We start from the raw sequence: 25,343 nt of genomic DNA, 5'->3' as shown, positions 1-25,343 counted from the left end.
TATATAAAGATTACAATAATACTTATATAGACACACTCTGGTTCCCCGCCAACCACATATGCACAGACACATTCCCCATCACCATACGGTGTTTCTGTGCCCTCAGAGAGATCCTTCTGCTACATGGTGTCACAAGTAGGACACGGAACCAGACACGTTACTCACTACAAGACGGAGTTTACTGGCTCTGAGCAGAACCCTCTGCTACATGGTGTCACGAGAAGTTCATGGAACCAGACACATTACCCGCTATCCAGGCGGTGTATCTGTGCTTTGAGCAGAACCCTCTGCTACATGGTGTCACAAGGAGTACATGGAACCAGACACGTTACCCGTTATCAGGGCGGTGTATGTGCTCTGAGCAGAACCCTCTGCTACATGGTGTCACGGTAAGTACACGGAACCAGACACGTTACCTGTTTCCAGGCAGTGTATCTGCTCTGAGCAGAACCCTCTGCTACACAGTGTCACGGTAAGTACATGGAACCAGACACGTTCTCTGAGCAGAACCCTCTGCTACATGGTTTCACAAGCAGGACATGAGACCAGACACATTACCATTCCTAAGGGGACTACTGTGTTCTCGAGGCAGAATCCTTTGCTAAATGGTGTCGCAAGCAGGACATGGAACCAGACACATTACCTATTACTATGCTGTGTTCCTGTGCTCTCACAACAGAACCGTCTGCTACATGGTTTGTCAGACAGGTTATGGGACCAGACTCATCACCCATTGCCAGTCGTTGTTTCGGTGTTACTCTGAGCTTCCCCCTCTGCTACAGGATGTCATAAGCACAACACATGTCCTGTCACTCACATCACCCCTTAGCGGGCGGTGCTTCAGACCTGCCTCTAATCTTTATGACATAGATTCCTTTACTACATGATTTCACAGACATAGAACTGGACAGGTTACCCCCCTCCCAGGTGGTGGTACAAGGTTATTCAGAGCTCTGCCCTCTGCTGCATGATATGGCTCCAACTACATTACCTGTAGCTCGGTGTGCGCAGATTGTGGTATTCTGTTACACGATGGAACACCTTCCTTTAGGTCCACTCACTATCCTGGTGATGCTGGGCAGTTCTCGTATCCAGTTCTCATTTACATTGGGACACAGTCCTGTTCTCTTCCCTGCTCCCAGAGCACACACTGTAGGCTTCTGTTTACTTGTCTAGTTTACAGGTCTGACCAGGCACGTTACCTGCTTCCAGTCCAGGGATTTGTATCTCTTGAATGCTGGTCCTCTGTTACTTACGGCTTGCAGCTAGTCTGCTTGTGTTACCCTGTATATTACCTTTCATCCTCGTAGGACTTCCATGATCTGTGCCTGTAACTTCAGGGGATCATCATAGGGTAACTTGTTACCACACCATGTCGTCTTCTGTATGTTTCCACTAACAAGTATCATTACCTGCTCTCAGGCAGCGTAACCTTGTTGTATTCCTCTTCGGCTGTATCCTTTCTAAAGCCTAAGCATTCTGCTACGTGTCCCGCTACACAAGGTACAGAACCCCCTGCTTTACCTGCCCCCGGACTGTTGGACTCTCATACTCTGGTCCTCTGAGTGGCCGGCAGCATACAGATCTGGTCACTATTTCATCCTGGTACTGTCAGGGTGGTTCTTCTGTCCTTCATCTGGCATAACTACCATGTTCTGGCATTTGTCTCGCTGGCTGTTCCCCAGTAGTATGGCTTGTATTGCTTAGGCCGTCCCCTCTGCTATATTGCGGATGGTCCTGCAAGGTTTGGTCTTATTTTCTCATGGTGCACCACTTCAGTTAGCTGTCTTTGGTCAGCACCAGCCACATTGCCTCTTCTCTTTGATCTGGGTGAAGTGAGGCCTCTTGGCTCCTCAGGTAAAACAGTAAAGGGTTTCTTTTACCCCTGGTGTATGTAGGACATCAATTGCCTACATGTCTATCACAGTGCTACTTTAGGACTTCTCCTTCTGCATCTGCCTATGGCCAACATGGCAAGTATTTAGTCTTCTCTCTCTTAGGCAGCTGCAGTCTCACAGGGTGAGGATTTCCTGTTTACTGTCTGTACTGTTTCTCTACCGTCCTAAGCATAGGTGTATAGTCTCTTCATGGTCTAGCTTCTCCAGCTGTCCTTGCTTGGCCATACGGACTATGAAGCATTGTTCTCAGTTCAGGGTTTTGCAGTGCTCCCGCATACACCATTACTCCTTCTCCCTGGAGTAATGCACTGTTGTGCATGACCCCACTATCCTGGGTTTGGTTTTTTACCACTCTGTCAGAAAATCTTCAAGCAGCCCTTCCCTCCTCCACGAGGATGGAATATTTAGTATAATAAGTATCCTCCAGAGGACTGTTATTCCGTAATTGCTTCTTCCGACAGGCGGGTGTGGGTTTCCGGCCCTCACTGGCCCCTTTGAGCACTCCTGCTTGACTTCCTTGTCCTTGGTCTTATTGTTGACTGGCCATGCTCTCCAGACGGGGCTCCCAGTCCCCCTCCCTTATCTTGTCTCCCATGTGGATTTCTTAAGAAATTACTCCCTTAGAGGTTTCCTCTACTTGGAAACAGGGTTGTTCACTGGCCCATGTCTGGCCCTACCTCTTATCGTCTCCAAACCTATCGCATTCTGGCAGGACTTAGATTTGCTGTTCTGCTCTTACCAAGCAACGTCTCTGCTCACCCTTTGGGGCTTTGGTTTCTAGATCTAGTCAACATATGGACTCTAGTCTGTGTATTACCTGTTGTGCCCATTGTCCTGTGACAACTCCCGTGCCCATCAGCCTTACCTTGACCTCCCTCGACAGTTTTCTTCTGGGACTTCAGGCTCTCGAGTACCTCTAGGCTTCCTTGGAGCGGAGTGTTTTATATGATCGACCTCCCTTCTAAGGCTCTAACAGCCCATGGAGTTGTTTTTCCTCGGCTTACCAGCTTTCCTCTGCTCCTCTTTTCTGTCGGGTACTGCGGAGTACCAGGTACTAATGTACTCCTTCCAGGACAACTTACTCAAGATTTTGATCTTGGTTTTCCTTCCTCCAGCTCCTTCCTTTTTCCTGGACTGCATTATGCTTGGACAGCTTTATTCTTCTAACATGTGTTTCTCAGATGGGGAAACTCATGTCATAGGCCATGGCTTCTCCCAGATCGCCATACTTCTCTTGTGCTCAAGCTTTGTCTTTTTAGTGAAGACTGTACTCCTAGGCCTATGGAGCTTCCAACCTGGTCATTCTTTCCAGCTCCATAGTCAGGGACGCAGCTTCTCCTGCATCTTATGTGGCACCTTCTATGAGAGACGCTCAGTCCTCTCCTTTATTTGACACCTTAGGCCTCTATGTGCCATGAAACATTTTCCAGTCTCTCCCGTCATGGTTGTATTTGCCTTTATTCTGTTCTACCTCAGAGTAAGTCCCTGCCGCCTGTGGTCGACTACTTGGCTGGGCGTCTTCTTTTTTTCCCCACATCTAGCCTACTAGTTCTGTTGGACTCAATGTTCCATCATGTTGCTGGCTTCCAGGATGGACACAACCCACTCTGTCTGCCGTGCAGCACATTGCTCCAGGGACTAGACACTCTTTTTTTTCCTTTGCTGCGGACCTGTAGGGGTTTTCTCTGATGCATTCAGCATCATCCCTCGCTCTCTTCCTAGTTGATGGTTGTGTTGGTGCTATTCTGTGCCTTCTCACCAAGCGCTCTTGTCTAGCGGTTATCTTTCCCACCCCATGGACTGCTTTTGGACGTCCCATGGTATCTGTGTCCCCCAATAAGACGCACGAGAAAAGAGGATTTTTTACTCACCGTAAAATCTCTTTCTCCGAGTCTTCATTGGGGGACACAGCACCCACCCATTTTCTTTTGGGGTTTTTCCTCGGTATGGTAGTTTTCTCAGTTTTTGGTGTTATTCCTACTTTACCTGTTCTTGACTTCTCCTACTGCTCTGGTACAAACTGGTTTAGCTCAGTGCCTGTGGGCGGGTATATCCTGCTCAGGAGGACTCACTTCCTTTGTTTCTCTTAGTGTCAGCGCCTCCTAGTTGCAGCAGCCTATGCCCATGGTATCTGTGTCCCCCAATGAAGACTACGAGAAAGAGATTTTACGGTGAGTAAAAAATCCTCTTTTTATATCCTTTACAAGGTCTTATTCTTCCTTTCAGGATCCTCAAGAACAGAACGCATTAAAATCCCACTAACACCAAGATATTTGAGGTGCCATATGGGTTCGGATAGAGGTATATAGCATTCATCGTTTTGGTGTGATAGTATATTTAAAGCTTTGTATGTATAGTATAATTTATAAGAAAGTGACTTAAAAAAAAGAAAAAAAAGAAAAGAAAATTGTATACGTCATGTAGGTAAGTGTGTAGTAGGGCATTCACACACATTGGGCAAATATTACGTTCACACAGCATGGTGAATATAATAAATTGAAAAAAAAATGCTCTGAAATCCTTGGTTGTGATAAGTTTGTGCTCAACCTCTTACGGATTGGCAGAACGAGCAGGGAGAGGACTGTGCAGTCAGTGATAAAAGCTTGCCTGATAGATTTTAATTATGAGTTTTCTTTTTTAATTCTTTATCAAATTTTCCATAACAAAAACAATCAAGCGATTACAGATCGCAGATATACAAAGATAAATTGAACATCGACGTATATCGTTACAGTAACCGCCTACAGCCAGCGAACATCAGCAGAAAAATAACAAAAGCCACTAATCAGGTGTCTTTTTTCTTTTTTTTTTTTTTTTTTAGAAGGAAGAGAAGAGAAACAAAGAGAAAAAAAGGGGGTGGAGGAGGGGGTGGGGCAGGGAAAGGAAGGGGAGAATAAGGTCCCTATTCCACATGAGCGATAATCGGCCGATTTTCGCTCGGTGGAATAGAGAGAGCGATCAGCCGATCGTGTCATCGGCTGATCGTTCATTTAGGTTCAGACCTAAAATCATCGTTCGCCACCAGCGCATCGCTACGGTTGAATAGCGGTGCGTGGCAGCGACCGACAATTTCTGCAGAACCATACATTACCTGTCCAGGCGCAGGTCTTCTTCTCCCGATCCCGCGCGGCAGCATCGGCTTCGGAGCGGGGCTGTCTGAACTTACAGACCGTGGCCGACGCCATTGATTGGCTGAGCAGTCTGTCAGTTCAGACAGCTCCGCTCCGAAGCTGATGCTGCCGCGCGGGATCGGGAGAAGAAGACCTGCGCCCGAACAGGTAATGTATAAAACAAGGGCTGCAAGGACATCGGTAACATCGGCAAGGACATTGTTTCACGATCATCGGGGCCGTGGAGTAGGCCCAGTAAACGAGCGCCGATCTAGCAGATCGGCACTCGTTTACATCGTTGCTCGGCCCGTGGAATAGGGCCCTAAGGCTCAGAACTCCAGGACCGCACACTAAAGTCCACAGATGGTAAAAAGCTGCTTGTAGTCAGGAGACCCCTCAAAGACAGTCCAAGCCGTCCAGGTAGAAGCAAATTTGTCCGACCCACTGTAGGCAGGATCCTTGATTTCCAATGAGCTGGTATGCAGGCTCTAGCTGCATTAACCAAAAATTTTTGTATGGATTTTTTTGTACCGTTTGATGGGAAAGTCTGATAGGTGCAATAAAAAGAAAGCAGGAGTGTTTGGGATTTAAAGTTGCAGTTTGGTACTGATGACATTATGGACTCCCTCCCAGAAGGGACGTAGTACTGGGCAGAACCAAAAAACATGGAGTAACGTGCCCTTCTCCACTCCACATCGCCAACAAACAGAGGGCACCTCTGGGAAGATTCTATGTAATCTATTGGGAAAATAATACCATCTGGCTAACAATGTATAACCCGCCTCCTGAAATTTACTAGCAATAGATGATTTATGCGTGAATTGGAGCACGCTTTTTAATTGTTTGTCAGTGAATGTAATATTTAGGTCCTCCTCCCACTTAGCTACAAAAGGAGGATGGAAATCTTCAGGGGGCGAAACAAGAAGGGAATAAAAAAGGGAATGAAACAGAGAGGGAATGGCGCAATGGGTCAATCTGCTCTAGGGAATACTCGTTGGCAGGTAGCTAAAGTTGGGCCTATAGAGGGGTGACTAGATAAATTCCCCAGGTGCGCAGGGTGGATCCAAGGGAGAGACGTAAGAGGCAGTGTGGTGAAAGATTGTTCCAATTGGACCCATTGCTTAAGATTGGCATGACTGTGCCAATCCAATACTCTCTGTAACACAGAGGCCTCATAATAAGCCCTGACATTCGGTAGCCCTATGCCACCCCTGTGTTTCAGCATGAACAGCAGAGTGCAGGAGATTATGGACGCCTTCCCTGCCCAGATAAACTTGGTCAAGTCCTTGGACATGAGGCGAAGAAATTGGTTAGGAAGTTTAATCGGAAGGGTCTGCAGAAGATATAGGATTCTGGGCAGCACGTTCATTTTATAGATGGAACATCTACCGAACCTTTAGACCACCTGGTTAAGTCACCATGAAGTGTCCTATATAAAGTTAGAAAGTTACAGGCATTCAATTCTGAAAGATCCTGGTGATCCATACTCCTAAATATCTAATATCCGAGGAAGACCAGTGGAGGGAGAAGGAGTCCGCTAAGGAAGATTGTAGAGAGGGAGGGATCGAGACACTGAGAGCCTCCGACTTCTCATAGTTAATCTTAAAGTTAGCAAGATTGGAGAACGTCCCCAATTCCTCCAACAAGTTAGGGAAAGAGGTCAGGGGTGGGGTAATGAAAAAAAGGAGATCATCCGCATACGTGGCTAGTTTTACAGAGTGTGATCCCATAGTGAGGCCCTGTATGTTCGGATTGGCTCTAATTCTCCTCAACAATGGTTCCAGGGTAAGGGCAAAGATCAATGGGGAGAGAGGGCAGCCTTGGCGCGTGCCATTGTTGATGGAAAATGGTTGCGAGAACACCCCATTGACCTTTGTTGCCGCCGTGGGAGTAGTGTACAGAGAGGTGATCCAAGCCAACATAGAGGGGCCCAACCCTACATGCTCCAATGATTTTCATGATGAGTTTGACTCATCACGTGACACAGAGGCGGGAAAGTGTGGACTTCTCACGATCCGTAAAAGTCTGATCACTCAGACCTGGACCGATCAAAAGTTTTTACATGTCCCTCTGACGTGTCAAATGCAATTGCAATCATTATTTTTTTTTTCTGTTAAAGAGTATATGGTACCACCTGATTTAAAGCAGAACTGTCATTTAAATGTCACTTTGCAACAATCAATAAGTATCAATAGTACAAGCGATTTTAAGAAACCCTGTATTTGGTTTTATTACGCAAAAGAGTTTCCTTCTGTACTCAAAAAGTTGTTTTGCAGCTCCCCCCCTTCCACACAAGCACTTCAGAAGAAGCAGTTTTTCTGTGTCCCTTAAGGTCTATAGAGGGGTGAGGGGTTGAGGCATATGAATGAGCAAGGAGAGGAGAGAAGGCAGCCCTGCACAGCACAGCACATCATCCTGGTTCCTTATCTCACCAAGTTCCCAGAGCAGCATTGAGCAGTCTGGCATGTGAATCCAGCGTTTTATCTGCCCAGACTGTCTCCAAACTGCAGTGCTGGTTCTCTCCTCTTGCTCACTCATCCTCCTTAGCCCCTCCCCCCTTAATAGGTTATAATGGACTCTGTAAACTTGTCTTTAATTTGCTCCTCTGTAATGTAGTTGACTTTGCCTAATAATTAGATATGAAGTGAGGGGGAGGCTGCAGAACAGCTTTTTTGAGTAAAGAAAGAGGCTTTTTTGCCTAATAAAACCTATTACAGAGTATGTATTAATGACTTCTACAAAAATATTATAAATGACGGTTACACTTTAAGAATATTTCTAAAACCTCAATCACCACATTAAATGCAGTAGTCATATAGTGACTAGTTGTTCCATGTCCTCATAATTACTACTTCAGTACTGTATCAGTTTGATGGGAAAAGGGAACATCATGTACATCCTAAAGCAGAAAACATATACAAATTTATTATGGGTTGACAATCAAGAGTTAAAATGTTTTATAGACCTGTAATGGAGCTAGTCTTGTGCACAAGAGCCCCTAGCAACCCAAAATGTATAACCTAAATGGGAATGGGGTCTACCGCTGTTCAAGCATAGCTGGGTGACTGAAAGTGCTGCCATCCTGGGGGTCAGAATCTTATAAAGGGAGGCAAAGGTAGCAAAAAAAAAAATTCATAATATCTGCTGTTTGACTAGACCATTAAACTTTAAATGCTCAGGGGGGTTGGATAGAGGTATATAGCATTTATCTCTGTGCTGGTCTGGGCATATTGCATAGTTTTAGATAATTTTTGTATTTAGGTGCATTGTCTTTTCTTTATAGGTTCCCTATCACAGTCAGAGTGCAGCAGTCCCAGCCTGGCCAGTCCTCCTCATTCTCCCCTTAACTTGGAGACATCATCATTTGCCAGTAGCCAGTCACAACATTCTATTGCCAGCTTGCCTAGAATTTCCATCAGCACTGTGCCCATGGGGGAACGCAGGAAAGACAGGTAAAATTTCATGATTTTTTCATAATACAACTTAAATGTGCTATTTTTATTTTTTTTAAATAAAGTCAGTTCAGCTTTGAACCCTGTAGCATTGTAGAATGTAACCATTTTATTTCTGGGAAGCAAAGCAATGTCTTTATCTGAACTTTGTTTTCCGTCTATTCCCTTTATTGGATGCACATGCAGCTCCATAGGAGAGAGTCTTACAAAAATAGCTCTGTTCACATCACCTTAATAGCCTCCATTTTGCTTGTGACATCCACAGGCTTCCGTTTTTTTGTTTTTTGTTTATTTGTTTTTAAACCTATACATATATACAGGGTTATGGAGTCAGAGCTAAGTTTAACTGGAGTCGGAAAAAAAATGTACCAGCTTAAAAAACCATCTTTCAAAATTTTATAATTGAATTTTTATTTGAATTTTATAAATGTTTCTCATTAATTTCCTTATTTTGTGTTCTATCAATGTAAGGACCATATTTATTAAAACCATAAAAACACTTTCTCACAGACATTTAGTTATACAGGGTGAAGAATTTTCTCCATATATCAGTAATAAAGCACTGGCCCTAATAGATAAGGGTGAACAGGGAAAAGTTAGCGGTTACTATTTGGCAGTTTGTTTCTGAGCTAGAAGAGTTTATTGTGTGGTGGGAGATCTGTGCTGTTCTCTTCCTGGATGCTGGATGATTGTTTATGAGCATCAGTGTAATATGAAGATATCCTGTGTAATATAGAGGAGGAGGAGAAGAAGACATAAATTAGTGTATCTCCAAACTCTGTCCTCACTGTGGAGTTTTCTCTCTCAGAGAAGATTGTGTTTTTCTTCAGTGTGCTATGGCTGCAGCAGTCTGTGTGTGTGTGTGATGCATTTGTGTGGGAGAGAGAGGCAGAAATTAAAATCTAGGGTGAACAGCGGGTGGTAGGATCATAATAATAAAAAAAAAAAAAAAAATCTATTTACTCATCCCTGTACTCCTGTAGTGCAGTATCACAGCTCATGGCCCCGCGCCGGGCTCCCGCTCCCGTCATGATCACACACACACACACACACACACACACACACACACACACACACACACACAGAGGAGAATCTGCTTTATATCTTAGCCTTATTAACTCAGAAGTCGCCCCAGGATCATGTAGGACATTACACAGAAGCTGCTAAGACAGTTCTACTTTACACCAGTTTGATAAATAACTCCCCTGTGTCTGACTGGCCATTTATGTAGGCATCTGATTCAGTGTCTGATAAAATTCAGGTGTTGGAGTTAGAGCTGCGGCTTACTGACTCCACAGCCCTGCATATATGCTACATGGTATACATTCTCTTCTATTCCATATATTTTTTTGTTTGTTTATTTGTTTTGTTCTTACAGTATACTGTTTTGTCCTATCCTGATGGAGGCCAGAAGGACACTTTTGGCCTACATATGGTTAATGGAGTCCTATGGATATGCTTAGCGTGTGAACATGACCTATTATTAGCTTGCGGAATGTACAGAGCTATTTTAGAATGGGTTCCCAGGAACTGAAACCTTTTGTGCCATATTAAGCAAATAAAAGTAAAGTTTAAGAATGTAGTAATCGTCAAGCTGTCTAAAGTTGGCCATAGCCATCAGATAGCCGTCTGCTGAATGCTTGTTCATGCACACATGGTTGAGGTGAGCATGCATCTATTGTACAAGATAAGCATGGAATAGGCCACTGTTAACCACTTGTAGACCCTTAGAGCAATTCCTTGCTGTTGTCATAACATATATAAAGGTATTTGTGTAGCCTACACTGAATGAAAATTCGAATTGTGTGAAAGATATAGCACAGTTTGCTAGGTATATTAAACTCTGTTCTTGTTTTTTACATGTATACCTGTAAATTGCTAGTTAGTATGGCATCTAATGTCTAAAAAAAAAAAACACAAACACATTTTTGTGCTAAACTTTGTACTACCACTTCACATGCTTACTATATATAATTATGTGCGCAAAGCTTAACATGAAGGGGTCCGTGTCTCATTTACTATAATTTACACCAGAAAACGTGTAAATTATAACTATCATCTGCCCCAGCTTCTAACTGGCATAGATTTTACTCTGATTTAAACAGACAGTTTATTAAAGGTTGTCCATGATAAATTAATAACTTTGCATTCTGCTGGGGCTGCCAGGGACATGTCAGTAAGGTATACTTACCTGTCCCGCTTCCCCGCAGCTGCCGAATCTCAGGCCAATGTCAATGTTTTGGAAACATCCAGTAATATGCCGCTCCCTCCAGAATTAACCTGTCAACATAATAAAGGTTCTCTGCTGATGGAGGGAGCTGCACGCCACCATGGAGGGAGCTGCACGTTACCAGACAGGTAAGTATGCGGCCCTGGCAGGATGCCAAATTACCAATTTATCCTGGACGACCCCTTTAGGAGACGTGTACCTCTTAAAGGGAAATAGTTTAAACTGTTTCCCTTTAATACATTTGTAGCTATTTACTCCAGCGAAGTTTAGCTGTGTATAAAAGAAAAAAATATTAATTTGTATAGTGCAATCTGTCATATTGAATAGGTCTATGCTTTATGTTTGTATGTTTAGTGTATAAGAGCTCCTGTTACTAGCGAATGCTGTGTCTTGTGGTCTTTAATAGTTGTCTTGGTGTCTGCCTTAAGTGTCAGCGATTATTAATCCATGTTCCTTTTTATATTTCCCTCTTTTCCCTCCATTTAACATGGTCTGTTATTACACTTTTCATTCCAACTTATATGCAACTTTGTTCTCCTTGCCATACCACGCATGTAACTTTTGCCTAATCTACCTATGATATTCTTTCATCTTCTGCCACCCCACCATACCTCCTATCTTTTCACTGATGCCTCCTTTATACCCCAAGCCATTATTATTTTCTTCCCCACTTCTCATCTTCTAGATATGTCTTCCGTACTAGGTCTTTACTGAGGCTTCCAGCCCATTCTAGGCCCAGGTTTTCCTCAGTAAGATGCTTGAGGTCTGCCTTTTGCGTTTTCTTGAATCTTGACTTTGGCTTAAAACTCTCCCTAATGTGTCCTGACCCTCTGCTGCTTTTCCTCCGGCTTTCTCCACCCCCTGCACTTATGGCATGCTGGAATGCCCCGATTGCTGTCCTTATCCATTTACTAACTGGCTGCATTGGGTGGGGGTGTACATTACTGATGTTTCCTGTAATTGCAGCATTATTTAGCCTTTTGCATGTTGGTGCATGTAGTGATTCGAATTTGTCTTGGGGATGTAAAGGGCAAAATGTTGACAAATGTTGGTTTAAAAATCGTATTGCATTATTACATGTGTTACAGAGAATTACTGCGTATGTTGAACCTTTTTGAGACCATCGGTCACTGTTTTAGCCTTGGACCAAGAAGTTTTGTTTTAAATGTATTATATCTTTCCTACTTGTGAATGGTCTAAGTATAAAGACTGTGAAAATGTTATCTATCGAAAAGGTCATAAAAGTTAATTCAATAAAAGTCTGATGCCTGGGACCCCACCTATCTCAAAAACAAATGGCTTATTCACTGCTGCAACACTGTTTTTGAAGCAGAACAGTTAAATCTTTCTAATCCTTAACAATCCGTTTAAAGTGCACTTTTCAATCTTAAGACAGGTAGTCAATAAGGATCTCAAGCTGTTTATAGAAAGTCCACCAGCACTTATCCTTCTTGGCCGTCTCCTCAGAGTATATACCTGTCCTTGTGGGGAACATCAATCACTGCTCGGCTGTAAGTAGCCTGTAGTAGTCCGCCATTTATTATAAAGCAGCTCAGATTATACTCTAGTGTTACAGTACTTTTGTTTTACTATTTGGATTATAGCCCCAGCTGCTTTATATTAAACAGAGCATTACTACATACTAACAGCTTTGCAGTGATGCGCTGGTATAAGCTTTGTATATAAGTGACTGTCCATGGTTTTATACATCAGCAACCCATTTTGCCAGGTTGCTGATGTATCTGTGCCCCAGAGTCTGACAAGGAATTCAGGCCCAATAGTGGCAATATTGCTTTAGTATTAAGAGAGTATCACTAGTAGGAAGCTGTATTTATTTTTGGCCATATGAAAAGAATAGTTTATAAAGTCCACAAGTAATCTCGTACCAGCACTACTGGTCAGGTTCAGACAGCTGTATCTGATAAATGAAGCTGTCTGGCAACCATGGCTAGACTACGCAACCACCCCATCCCTACTATCAATGCTCCGTCTAGCTTCCTAGCAATGGAGTCCTCTGTACCTATGCATGAGCTGAACCCTCCACTCCCCCCCCCCCCCCCCCCCCCCCCCAAGGGACTCTATTACCCTTCATGTTTAAATCCTGCAGGCACTTGAACGACCTTGTATGCTAATACTGTATATCCGTTTGTTTGTTTATTTGTTTTCTTCTTCCAAACCTGGAGGAGGTATCCAATGTACTTTATCCCCCCTGCGTGGGGAGATTTTGCCTTGATCCTGTTTATTGTATGCATTAAATCTTCCTCAATAAAAACTTTGACACTAGATATGTACATGTTGCTGAAGATGTTGCTGAAGAACTCCTCATTCCAGCGCTGGTCTTCTTATTTTTCTCAGTGGCTCAGAAAAATTTGTTCCAAAAGAAATATGCATATCTATCTATGCATAAGTAGCTATGGATCCCTCAGACAAAATCTATATGGTTGCTGTGACTGCGCAAGGGCGAGATCTTGTGTGAAGAGAGAGACATGCCTACTTATGCATAGATGACTTAAGTTGATGTGGACGGGCGAGTCGGCACCCCCTAGGGCTCCAAATTGAATAATTTGCATATATCTTTTGTAACAAATTCCTCCTAAATGGCCCCACAGAGGAAAATAAGAAGCCCTGAGCAGAATGAGGAGCTCTACGGCAACAGGTACATTAAGGTTGCGTTCACACGTACAAGATTTGCAGCAGATTTGAATCTGCAGCAGACTTGATAGCCCAGATTAGATTAAAAGGAAATCTGCAACTTTAAATCTGATGCGGATCCTGTACGTGTGAATGCACCCTTAAAAAGGTTAATTTAAAACACTGGAACAGATCTGTTGACAGTGCACTGTGGGAAAGGACTGAGCAAAAGGGTATCCCACGTCACACAGTTTCATGTGGCTCAGAGGTTGCTAACAGTATAAATTTACAGAAAGGGTCTGTATAAATGAGAGACTTAAATTGGAGGAGCTTGTGCCGATTATTGTGTATTAATGCAATTTTTACTTTTTACTTAAATTTTTACTTTTTACTTAAATTGTCAGATTAATTTTCATTTTCCAGGTAATCTGTTGAAAACTTTAGCTTTCCATGATTTTTGGATTAGTTGTCCAAAAATTAAGTAAATTACACCAATGCATTGGTGTGCGTGTCTGACATCTAGTGGTAGTTACTAGGAATAGCAGGATCTTATAAGAAAGCATAGTCAGAGATATTGAGCACTAAAGCCCCACTTAGGTATGTCTATGCCCTCTACTGGTAGCCATTAAAAGTAATAGGCTACTGAATGCTAATCCAAAAGAGTCGGCAATAGATAAGAATAAACAGTGTTATATGGGTATGGAGGCGTACATTATAGCAAGTATGTCTGACAAGGCCGTGTTAAGCAATACAGATATGAACAGAAGACGGTAAAGAGCATAAATGATACAGATAAACTGCATTTTATTAAAAAAAAATTTTTAATTGCATAAAAAGTTCTCATAGGTGATAGATGGAAGTATAAGTGGTAATGCAGGTATCCATAGTAAGTAAAAATAATCCTTGGTTACACCAAAAGGTGCCAGGTTTTATAAATCTCTTATAGCTCCTTATCTTTTAGAATGCTTCCTGTATTTCCACCATGTATGTTTTAGTACCTAAGTATTCAAGAAAGGTTGAAATATTTGTAGTCTTATGTTGTCAGGCTTTGGGCATTCTGTTTGATGCCACAAAATAGAGATGAATGGTCTGTTAAAAGAACACATAGGGACATAAGGATCCCATTTTTAGGGATCCCATTTATTTTTTGCCCTTTTTACATAGTTGTTACTCATGGTTCAACAGGATGCAATACAATGCTTATCCTGCAGCATCCTGTTGAAATAGATTTGTATTGTTTTTGTTTTTACATAAAATTAGACTGTCCTCTGTCCTGATGAAAACTTGTCAAATGGTCGTTTTTAACCTACAGGTCAGATAAAAGATCTGTTTGTAATAAAAAGAAAAAAGAATTCCAGTTGGATAGAAAGTCTATTTTATCTATTATGTGCAGCTTTTTTTTTTTTTTTTTTTTTTTACATAAAAAAGGCTGTGTACACACACACACACACACACACACACTCTTCTGCTTCACATTGTCAACAGGAAATATTTACAAAAGTTCCCCCCATAGAGCATCTTATAAAAATATGCTGTGCCAAAGGGGAAATCATTCAGCCAAGAGCAGTTCTGCTTTCAGATTGCCCAGCTCCTCTATGCTGCAAGGAAATGAGAACTTACTGCTGCTTCCTCTATAAGTGAAAAGTTTCCAAAACTCCATTTATGATTTAGATACTGCAGCGAGGACACTTCCACCAGTAAATGATGCTAAGCCATATGTTTTCTCCACAGACCACTGGTAGATGAGCCTCGACATGTTAAGGTACAGAAAGGAGCTGAACCGCTAGGAATTTCAATTGGTGGCGGAGAGAGCGGAGGCATTTTTGTCTCTAAAGTGATGGCTGGAAGCATTGCTCAGCAAGCTGGGCTGGAATATGGGGACCAGCTGCTTGAGGTAATGTAGCATTTTATTACTTTTAAGTTGGCAAAGTCTTGTGCAGATACAGCGTTTTCTTTAATGACATAGGATAACTCTTAACATTTCCCTATATAAAAAAAAAAAAATCTTTGACGTATGGGGGGCCGTATTATTGGCTCTTTGCCATCCTGCCCCTTGTTGCATGGGACACGGCTGGGAGCCAGGGAGAGGAGTGCTCATCTATGTGCCTCTCTTGGCTACATCTAGAGATTAGTGGGGGTCTTTCAAGTTATCGTTTGTATATTAAAAAGTTATGCAATTTCTAGTATGCTTTCTGTACCAATGCCCTAATGTATTTCAATAGGAACTTAAAGCAAATGTACCTGATGGTACATTCGCTTTAAGTTTTGCCCATGGATAGAACGGGGCAAAACTTAAAGCGAATGTACCTGATGGTTTAAATTGTTTGTATAAAGGTTATTGTGGTCATGTAATGGACACATAGGGGGCACACATTGTAGTCCACATGAGTGCACTGGGCTGCCCGCTACTCTGATACTCTGGATAGTAAAAATTGTAAATTTATGTATAAGAAGAGTTTCACATACTCCCAGTCTTTATGTATAGAAAACATTACCTAAAGATCCACATTGTGCATATGTTAATCTCTCTACTGTTTCCTGCAGTTCAATGGTATAAATTTGAGAAATGCTACAGAACAGCAGGCGCGGCTGATCATCGGACAGCAGTGTGATACCATCACAATCCTGGCCCAGTACAACCCTCACATGTGCCAGCCACTTCATTCTCGATCCAGGTAATATGTGCAGACATGTTACCACAATCCCTATTATTTCCTGCAGTTCTTTGCATGTTTTTATGCACTTTTTTAAATATTTTATTTTTATTTTACCAGCTCACGTCTGGATACTAGTACATCTCACTCTACACCTCACGGTAGTGGTGCTGCAACACCCGACAATCATTCTGTCATCGACACAGTGAGTGAGCAAGATGAGGGAACCATGACTCCACCATCAAAAGAAACCACCCCTAGTACAAGCCCTCGCAGTTCACTTAGGTGATTTGTTTTGTTTTGATAAGTAATGGTCATCTTCATAATTTATAAACTCTTTTTACTGCTTCTAAACTTTATTTACTTTTTTCAACTTACTTTGATGCATTTCCCTCTATGGTTCATTAATTCACTGGTTTCTCTTTACCAGGACTCCAGTGGATGGCATAAAGAAACACTCAGAGATCCGCGTTGTCACACTCACTAAGTCTCCTGTGGAACTGGGAATGCTTATCTGTGGAGGAAACCTGCACGGGATATATGTTTTGGATTTAGATGAAGAAAATGCATCTAGTGGACTGGAGGGGCTACTGACAGGAGACTTCATCATAGACGTATGAAAGATGCATATAGTAGCTGCTTAATTGAGCACTATCACTTGTCAGAAGTTTTGATCCGTTGTAGTCTGATCACTAGAATGATTCAGGAGAATGCTTGCTAAGCTCTATGCCATGTGACTAAGACAGACTACCAGTGTAAGTCTGTGGAGCCGTCACACTGGAAGAGAAGCACTCAGCTGCTCGCTTTTCTCCTGGCTCAATCTGGAGATCAATTGTGGTCTGAACATTAAAGCCCTCAACCTATAAAAACTTATGACATTTCTATTTGAATAAAACATATAGTTTAAGACTGGTTACAAGTGGTGTGCCACAAGGGTCTGTTCTGGGTCCTATTCTTTTTAATATGTTTGTAAGTGATATAGGAGAAAGTTTGGTAGGTAAGGTTTATCTGTTTGCTGATGACACAAAAATGTGCAATAGGGTTGATATTCCTGGAGGTATCAGTAATACGTGAATTATTTAGTGTTATTAGAAATGCGGTCCAAACAATGGAAACTGCAGTTCACTGTTTCTAAATGTAAAATAATGCACTTTAGGGGTAGTGATTTCTGACAGCCTTAAAATGAGTCACCAGTGTAACCAGGTGGTATAGAAAGCAAATCGATTGCTTGGCTGTATAGCTAGAGGTATAACCAGTAGGGAGGGGGGCTTTGTAGGTTTTATGAGGCAAAAGAGCTTCCCTCTGTACTCCGTTTCTTATAATCACTTGTACTATTGATTTCTGCAAAGTTGTTTGAAATTACAAGTACACTTAGGGTACAAACACACACACCGTATTGCAGCGTATTTTCTGCTGCGATACACAGCAGATAAGATCTAAATAACTGAACACAGCATCAAATCTGCTGCAGATCTCCTGCGTATACAGTGTGTGTGTTTGTACCCTTAAACTTATCATGCTGCCAGTCTCTAATGACACTGGACTATGGGTTTTATCCACTCTATAGTACACATCGCTTAAGTTATTCTTGTCCTGAGGTCTTTTACGTTTTAAGAACCAGGAAAGTTTGTTAGATTTATGTTATGCTCTTTTATTACTACTTAGCTTTTATAATATTGTGTGGCATTTCCCTTTTGCATTTAGTTCTTAGAACTTTTTGTTTTCCTCCTTAGTACGGCTCTGTTGACATGAGAAACAAAACAGCAGAGGAAGCCTACCTAGAGATGCTAAAACCAACAGAAAATGTTAAGTTGAAGGTTCAGCAAAAAGTGGACGAGTTCAACAAAATCAAAGATCAGCCTGGTGATGGGTTTTACGTAAGGTCAGTCTCTTCTAGAAGGTATGAGGGTGAAAACACATGATCAGGTTGCATTGCAGTTTGTAACTGCATTGCTACAACTTCCAATAGCAAGTAATGGAAGAATTTCATTGCAGCAGTAGAAACTGCAAAGCTACCTGATCAAATGTTTTAACTCTGAATTTAAACATCAATGTCCTATCTTTTAGGATTGCCCACCAATCTTTGACTAATGTGGTATAACCTTTGGCATTCATCAGGTATTCGGGCTGTAGTGCCTTACCTTCATAATTTTTAACATAGGCTTAGTACCTCGAAAACTGGCATTGTCTGGTACTGCATATGAGTCCCTGTTTGTTGTGCAAAGCAGGTTCGGTCAAAATCAAGCCAACAGTCTACAGATGAGTACTCTGTACTCGATCAAGGTTATTCAGACTTTTTATATAGAACACTGTTTTAAGAAGGAACCTTTTTATGTGTATAATTCTAATGGCTTCTACTTGTGGTCAGATCCATGAAATGAGATGTCAGTAGCCCTTATCCCTAGTTGCAAAAGTGAAGCAATTGTGGAAAAATGATGGTAATGACTGAATGACAAAATGTAGCATGTAACTTCTGACAATATAGCTGTATTGCTTATGAATAGAGAACAGACAGGATTATCACTTCAAAACGATTTCTTCACTTGCAGAGCACTTTATGACCGGCAAGCTGAGAACCCTCAGGAGTTAAGTTTCAAGAAGGATGATATATTATATGTGGATGACACACTCCCTCAAGGAGCTTTTGGTACTTGGATGGGTTGGCAGCTTGATGAGAATGCACAGAAACTAGAAAGGGGACAGATTCCCAGCAAATATATGTAAGTACCAAAACTGTTACAAACTCTGTATCCTCCTTTATAAGTTTTGGCATCTTCTTAGGAATACTAAGTCCTCCTTAAACGACTGAAACAAATACTTTCAGCTACTTAAGAGCTCTTCTCTGAAAGTTGCAGGCTAGTTTATAGAAATATGTACAACTAAAATCATTCCGAGATCTTGCAGTTTTCAGTGTCATCACCACTAAGCTATTCTGTCTGTGATAAGGAGGAGGCAGCTGGAAAGTGATTTTTACAGCAATACAGTGAAAAGTGACACCAGCATATTAAAAAAATAGGAGCACTTCCTCCCACCCCTGTTGAATGACTTCTGCACAGGTCACAAAGCATGCTTGCTAACATGTCCTATACGAAGAGTCTGAGATGTTCATGGTGTCTGTGTCCATAGGGTCTTGCCTTGTTGCCATAAAGTGTATCACTAAATGCTGTTATAGACATGTCAGGGAAAATAGTCACCCTTCCATATTAATGTATTAAAATTAAAATCTAATTTAAAAAAATCCTAGGCAACAAATTTATTTTGCATTCCGGCCACGGCAGCTCAAGTTTTAGTTTTAGCATATTTTGGTTACAACTTCTGTTCAACTTTGTGTTAGATACATTTTTTTAAAACTAGCAAATATTTTTTCCTTCTCTCCTGCCACCCATTTACTCCTTTGTACTCTGCTGCTTACGTGCTTAGGGCTGATGCACACATCCGTAGAATTCCGTCTGTACATGGCCGGTGTTCTGCGGACTGGACCTTTGGAGCTCTCAACAACATGATTATGATGTTGGGAGCTTCCATACGGTTTGAAGGTTTGCACTGGTGTACTGACACAGCCACGCTGCAGGTTTTGTTTTACACAAGCAAGTAAGCAACTTCATATATTGAACTTCAAATTAACAAATTCCTCAGTGTATCCATTTAGCTGCCACAACTGAAGCCTCATAGGATGAATGTATTTGGCATTCTGGCTCCACCAAAGGTCTTTATGACAATTCTGCATTAAAATAAGTGTCCTTATGGCATCTACTGCGAAACACCAAGGCACCCTGGCAAACAAAATGCTTCTAAACCCTTCATTATGATTTCTAGGTTGTTTTTTTTTGTTTGTTTGTTTGTTTTTTACTTGCTGGTCACCTAAAAATTGGATATTTTTTAAAAATTATTATTATTCTATTTATTTTAGGATGGAGCAAGAATTTTCCCGGCGTCTTAGTGTTTCTGAAGTTCGAGATGAAGGTGGTGCAGCAAAAACTCTCTCTGCTGCTGCTAGGCGGTCATTTTTTCGCAGGAAGAATAAACATAAGCGAAGTGGGTCACGAGATGGCAAGGAGCTTCAAGGATTGGACACAATCAGCACAGATTCTATCCCCTTCCTTGATGGTGAGGGGAATTAAGGAAACTCTTTGCAGAGAAGTTGATTGTGCTTCTAAATTAATTGTCTGACAGTTTTCTTGTCCACTGGATATCCTTATGTGTGAAAGTTGCACATTATTGTAATGATTTGGTATTTATTGATTGCATATAGCATTCCATAGACTCAGTAATGTTTTATCAATGCTTCAAATCTCATCTCTTATTAGAATCCATGAACTTGGCGTACCAACGGGTGCAGAGGGTGGACTGCACTGCGCCACGTCCTGTGCTTATCTTAGGACCCTTAGTTGATGCTGTAAAGGACATGCTGGTCAAAGAGTCCCCTGGGAAGTTCTGTAGATGTCCTCTTGGTAAGATTGTTGTTACATAGCTCTGTCCTATCATGATATGCAGTCATTGTTGAAAATTCATAGCACTTGATTTCTGTGTTGATTCGTGATTGCCTGATAATGTTTAATCATCTTCTATTTTCTTTCATCTTGCATTTGTAGAGGTAATGAAAGCCTCGCAGCAGGCCATAGAACGAGGGGTAAAGGACTGTCTCTTCATAGATTATAAGAGGCGTAGTGGCCATTTTGATGTCACCACAGTGGCTTCAATCAAGGAGATCACAGAAAAGGTATAGCCATAGACTATGACTAAAATAATAACACCCTAACATTCATGTTATGTAAACACGTAGGCCCAGATGTACAAAGTGTTGCACAGGACTTTTTATTCGCATTTACTATAGGTTTTAGTCACTTTAGAGACAGATTTAACAGTCTGCCAAAATACTAGAGTAGACAGTATTTAGATGCGCACAGATTTATTAAATAGCTTCAGCCACACTGATAAATGTGGGGCACTTGAAGACTGCTACTCTAAGTAAGGGCCCTCTAAGGGCCACCGCACATCGCTACGGTTGAATAGCGGTGCACGGCGGGCGACCAAACGATTTGAGAAGCAGCAGCATACATTACCTGTCAGGTCTTCTGCTCTGCTCCGTCTTCCTCCCCGGGTCCCGCGCGCTCTAGCTTCAGAATGGCCTGTCAGCTGACGGAGCGCTCAGCCAATCACAGGTCGGGACCCCTGCGGCCTGTGATTGGCTGAGTGGCCGGTCAGCTGAAGCTAGAACGTGCGGGACCCGGGGAGGAAGACGGAGCGGAGCAGAAGACCTGACAGTTAATGTATGCTGCAAGGGCTGCAAGGACATTGGTAACGATGTCCCTGCAGCCCTCGCTCAACGATCATGGGGCCGTGGAATAGGCCCAGTAAACGAGCGGCGATCTAGCAGATCAGCGCTCGTTTACATTGTTGATCGGGCCCTCCTCGGCCCGTGAAATAGTACCCTAAGTTTGTACAGACAGTTTTAGTATACCTGGGCCACAGTTTAAATTGTGAAAATTTATTTACATGTGCAAATAAATACATTATCTTGGCTCTACACTATTCTTATAGTTTTGGATTTTGAAAATCATTACACGCAATAATATCTTGCTTTTTGAAGAAACATAATAATGAGATTTGTGTTTTTTTTACCTCTTAGAACTGCCACTGTCTCCTGGACATAGCTCCCCATGCCATCGAACGACTTCACAGTGTCCACATATATCCTATTGTCCTTTTTATCCGGTACAAAAGCACTAAACAGATAAAGTAAGTCATGTATTATCAGCAGTAGTGTTAGTTTGTAATTTGTGTATTACTTATAAACAAATTGAGAAACTCTGGATTTTTTTTTGTAGGGAGCAAAAGGATCCAATCTTTCTACGGGACAAGGTAACACAGAAAAATTCCAAAGAGCAGTTTGAATCTGCACAGAAAATAGAACAAGAATACAGCAAGTATTTTACAGGTGAGCTACCAAGACCCATGGCAGCTTATTCAAGCTGTGTATGAATCCTTTTAGGAGAAATTCTCTCTTGGATAATAAAGAGTTGTCTGGGGAGCAGAAAAGCTTACCTGTTCTGCTCCCTGGCACTCACTTAGCCTCGAAAGTATACTTTCTAAGACAAGATGTGTCCATTGCAGTCATTGCTTGTGTTTGAAACCAAACCCACACACAATGTCCAATGTTGCTGCATGAGAGTGTGGTTTTGCCTTCCTGCAATGATTAGAAATTGCGCCCGCCCCCTCTGCTTTTTTAATCTTATTTTGGAACCCTGGTAGCAAAAAAGTGAAAATTTCTGTTTGGCATTGTGTTAGGCTCTGTTCACACACTGCATTAGTGCCATTGTAAAATCCTGTAACATTTTAATGATGTGTGAAGAAAATGTGACGTGTCGGTGCCCCAAATGTCTTTTGGTACAGATTAAAATTAGGATAAAGGATTTTTTTTTTAAATTCCCTGTGTTGACCATTGTGAATGCTTCAACCTTTTTTACTTCAATTTTATTCCAGCTGTAATTCAAGGGGGTGCACTATTCAGCATTTGCACTCAGATTCTGGCAGTTGTGGATCAGGAACAGAACAAAGCCCTGTGGATCCCAGCTGGTGCCTTGTGAAGTTCCCCATGCCTCATCCTCATAAAGAGAAGTAAAAAGCGATGACCAGTCTGTACCTATCTGCAGCTTAACGGTCACGGAGATTGAAGAGGGGAAAAAAAAACATTGTTCCCGCAGTTGGATCCATTACTCAATCATGTTGCCATTGTGTCAACAAAAACATTCTTCAGAGCACCGGTTAAGGACAAACCATATAAAAATGGATAAATGGCCTTGACCATTGTGTCTCACATTGTACAAGATGCTTGCAGAATAGAAGACTAACAGAAGCAGAGAGGTAACACAGTCATGGACAAACTCTACAGGACCATGGAAAAAAGGAACCAGTCCAGTAAATGGAGAACAGACTGAATGTTGAGCGCCATCAGCAATGACTAATGAGTTGGCCAAATGGTGGTGGACGTTTTTAAGTGCTCAGTTAGTCTTTAGTGTATACAGATCAACCTGAGAGCCTTTCCTTTTCCTTTCATAACACACTAATCATAGGTACTTGACCAGGGGTTTCAACATAAAGAGCTGTTTCTCACCAATATACTATGTAAACTTTTGCTTGGGTCCTGTAGTATAAACAGTCTTACCACCCCTTACCTATTAACTGCTAGAGGTGACTAGCAGTCATTTGCTTCTGCTGATACTTGAATTAGGGGCACCATGGCACGCTCCAGATTGGTTTCTGTAGACCAGTTTAAGTGACACTACAAGTAACTGCACTTTTTTTTAAATCTTTCTTGAAACATGCCAGTTGTTAAATCTTTGATAAGTAAATCAGAGTGTAACTCAAATTTCCACTTACGAACATTTCTTACCATTTATTTGTACAGATATTGTGATGTTAGTGCAATGTATCCTCCATGCCTAATGGCTCTGTATGCAATACATTTCTTTTCTTTGTTAAGGTGTTAACATGGCTTTTCACACAAACCTGTTAACTTGGATCACCCAAACATTCCGATAATGTGTCGCCACCAAGTTCTATCTTTTTTTTTTTTTTTTTTTTTTTAATCTTTTTTTTTTTTTATAGAATCATTTCCATTTTTCTCGTCCCCTATAAGGCACCTTATGGTATAAATGAAAGACACATACTACATGAACTATGATAAGCTTTATGCTATGTAGTTTATTAGCTGAGTCATTTTCCTTTCTGAGCTCAGCCAACAGAATCAGCTAATGACTGAAAGCTCTAGCAGCAGGCAGATCCGTGGGCATTTCCCCTTGGTATCTGTAGCCAGAAGCAGGCCTCACTGGGCTGCACCTATTCACTTGTATATTTTCAGCAGAGGTGTATTAGTGGCTAATAATCTCAGGCTTCTGTATAAAAATTCCCATTGGGTTGCCTTGGAATTACAGTGCCTCTGCTTGCTCTTGCAGTTACTTTTTAGTAGCTGCATTGGGCAGCACAGATGTTCTTATAGCTGTAGATCAGGAATGAGGAGGGCTCTGCTAATGAACTACATTGCAAAGTTATTGGGGTTGTCCGAGTCTTTAAGAAATTAAATCAGCTGCAGTTGTCTGATTGTTTGCCATTTGAATACTATTGGCTGGAGATGTTGCATGTTGGATGTTTTCCAGGACACCCTAGGACTGCATCCAACTTCTTCACCCACTGGAATTGAAATGGAGAACGATTGGACTCCAGCTTACTTGAGTTGCGCTCGCCTCTAAACCTTACTGCTCCAGCACCAATACTGTTGACCTCTTTCTGGAGTGATGATGTGCCATAAAGCCACATGACCACTATGACCATGGCTGCTATGGTTATGTGCCATACATGCTACGCATCACCAATGAGAACTGTAATTGGTCACAGGGTTGTACAGCACATCATCAATTTAGGGGGTGTAAACAAAGACCTCTAGAAACCACCAAAGCGTTGGCACTTGAGCAGTGGGGGATTTTAATGTTTAACTTTATTGCTAATTTGATGGTTTATTCTTGGACAACCCCTTTACAGCTTTCTGTGAGTACTACAGTATATGTGTCTTTTCATTTATAACTTTACAATTGGCCCTACATGATAATAATATTGAGTTGTTTTTTCAGCCAATGATATAGAATTCTGTTGGTTTTGTCCATACCTGCTTTAGCTATATCTACAACATGTGGTTATCTGTTGGATTGTCTGAAACAATGTTCTGTATAAACCCACCTTTTAGATGTTGTGAATCTAATAATTGCCGGATTTGATGAGAAAGTACTTTTGCCATCCTTGGGCTGCGGTGGAATGCTCAAGGCTTTCTTCAAGTATGTGGTGTTTCCCTTAAGAGCAGGAATTTTAGAAATTACATTTTACACAGGTTTCTTGAGGTTTCTGATTCTGAATACATTCAGCACCTTCAGGTTCATAACCATTTGTTGGTAGCCTACATTTTTGTATTTCTCACATAAAAGGGACCTGGAAAATATGATTTCAGGAGTATGGAATTTGGTAATTTATGAATAAATCAATATGTTTATACAAAACTTAAGTGTCAGCTTTAAGATAGTCAATCACAATCCAAGGCTGGGAGAGGGAATTATAAGTATTAAGAAGGGAACAAGTAGGTAAAGTATATCCATGTTCAGATGATTCTGTTTACTGGTATTGCTCAATGACAATCCACATAATATCTTTATATATAATATAATATCTTTTATTAATTCCCAAATAGCCAGTTATGTATTCAGGTCCATTGACTACAGGTACCATATGACCTTTCACGGCCATCTCAGTTTCAAGATCTCCTATCATGTTTTGGAGTTATTATTGTTAGGTTCACATATTAAAGGAGAAGTCCAGGCACT

At 41.6% G+C, this 25,343-nt stretch overlaps 1 protein-coding gene across 3 annotated transcripts in view; it reads left to right on the top strand.

Moving 5' to 3' along the window:
• Positions 1-25,022, top strand: part of DLG5 (discs large MAGUK scaffold protein 5) — a 104,104-nt gene extending 79,082 nt beyond the window's left edge. For 2 of the 3 annotated variants that reach the window (XM_069980866.1, XM_069980864.1), the window contains exons 20-33: positions 4,125-4,199; positions 8,292-8,460; positions 15,053-15,215; positions 15,866-15,996; positions 16,096-16,260; positions 16,406-16,589; positions 17,709-17,857; positions 18,525-18,695; positions 19,886-20,082; positions 20,283-20,426; positions 20,568-20,695; positions 21,605-21,714; positions 21,804-21,913; positions 22,459-25,022. In XM_069980866.1, the coding sequence (XP_069836967.1) occupies positions 4,125-4,199; positions 8,292-8,460; positions 15,053-15,215; positions 15,866-15,996; positions 16,096-16,260; positions 16,406-16,589; positions 17,709-17,857; positions 18,525-18,695; positions 19,886-20,082; positions 20,283-20,426; positions 20,568-20,695; positions 21,605-21,714; positions 21,804-21,913; positions 22,459-22,562 (2,000 nt within the window). In that variant the 3' untranslated portion in view covers positions 22,563-25,022. The remainder of the gene's footprint in view (positions 1-4,124; positions 4,200-8,291; positions 8,461-15,052; positions 15,216-15,865; positions 15,997-16,095; positions 16,261-16,405; positions 16,590-17,708; positions 17,858-18,524; positions 18,696-19,885; positions 20,083-20,282; positions 20,427-20,567; positions 20,696-21,604; positions 21,715-21,803; positions 21,914-22,458) is intronic. The other variant, XM_069980865.1, reaches the window with a different exon arrangement.
• The last annotated feature ends 321 nt before the right edge of the window (positions 25,023-25,343 follow it).

Source organism: Dendropsophus ebraccatus, chromosome 8 (genome assembly GCF_027789765.1).
Source record: "Dendropsophus ebraccatus isolate aDenEbr1 chromosome 8, aDenEbr1.pat, whole genome shotgun sequence".
Taxonomy (NCBI): Eukaryota; Metazoa; Chordata; class Amphibia; order Anura; family Hylidae; genus Dendropsophus; species Dendropsophus ebraccatus.
This window is presented reverse-complemented; position numbering and strand designations above follow the sequence as displayed.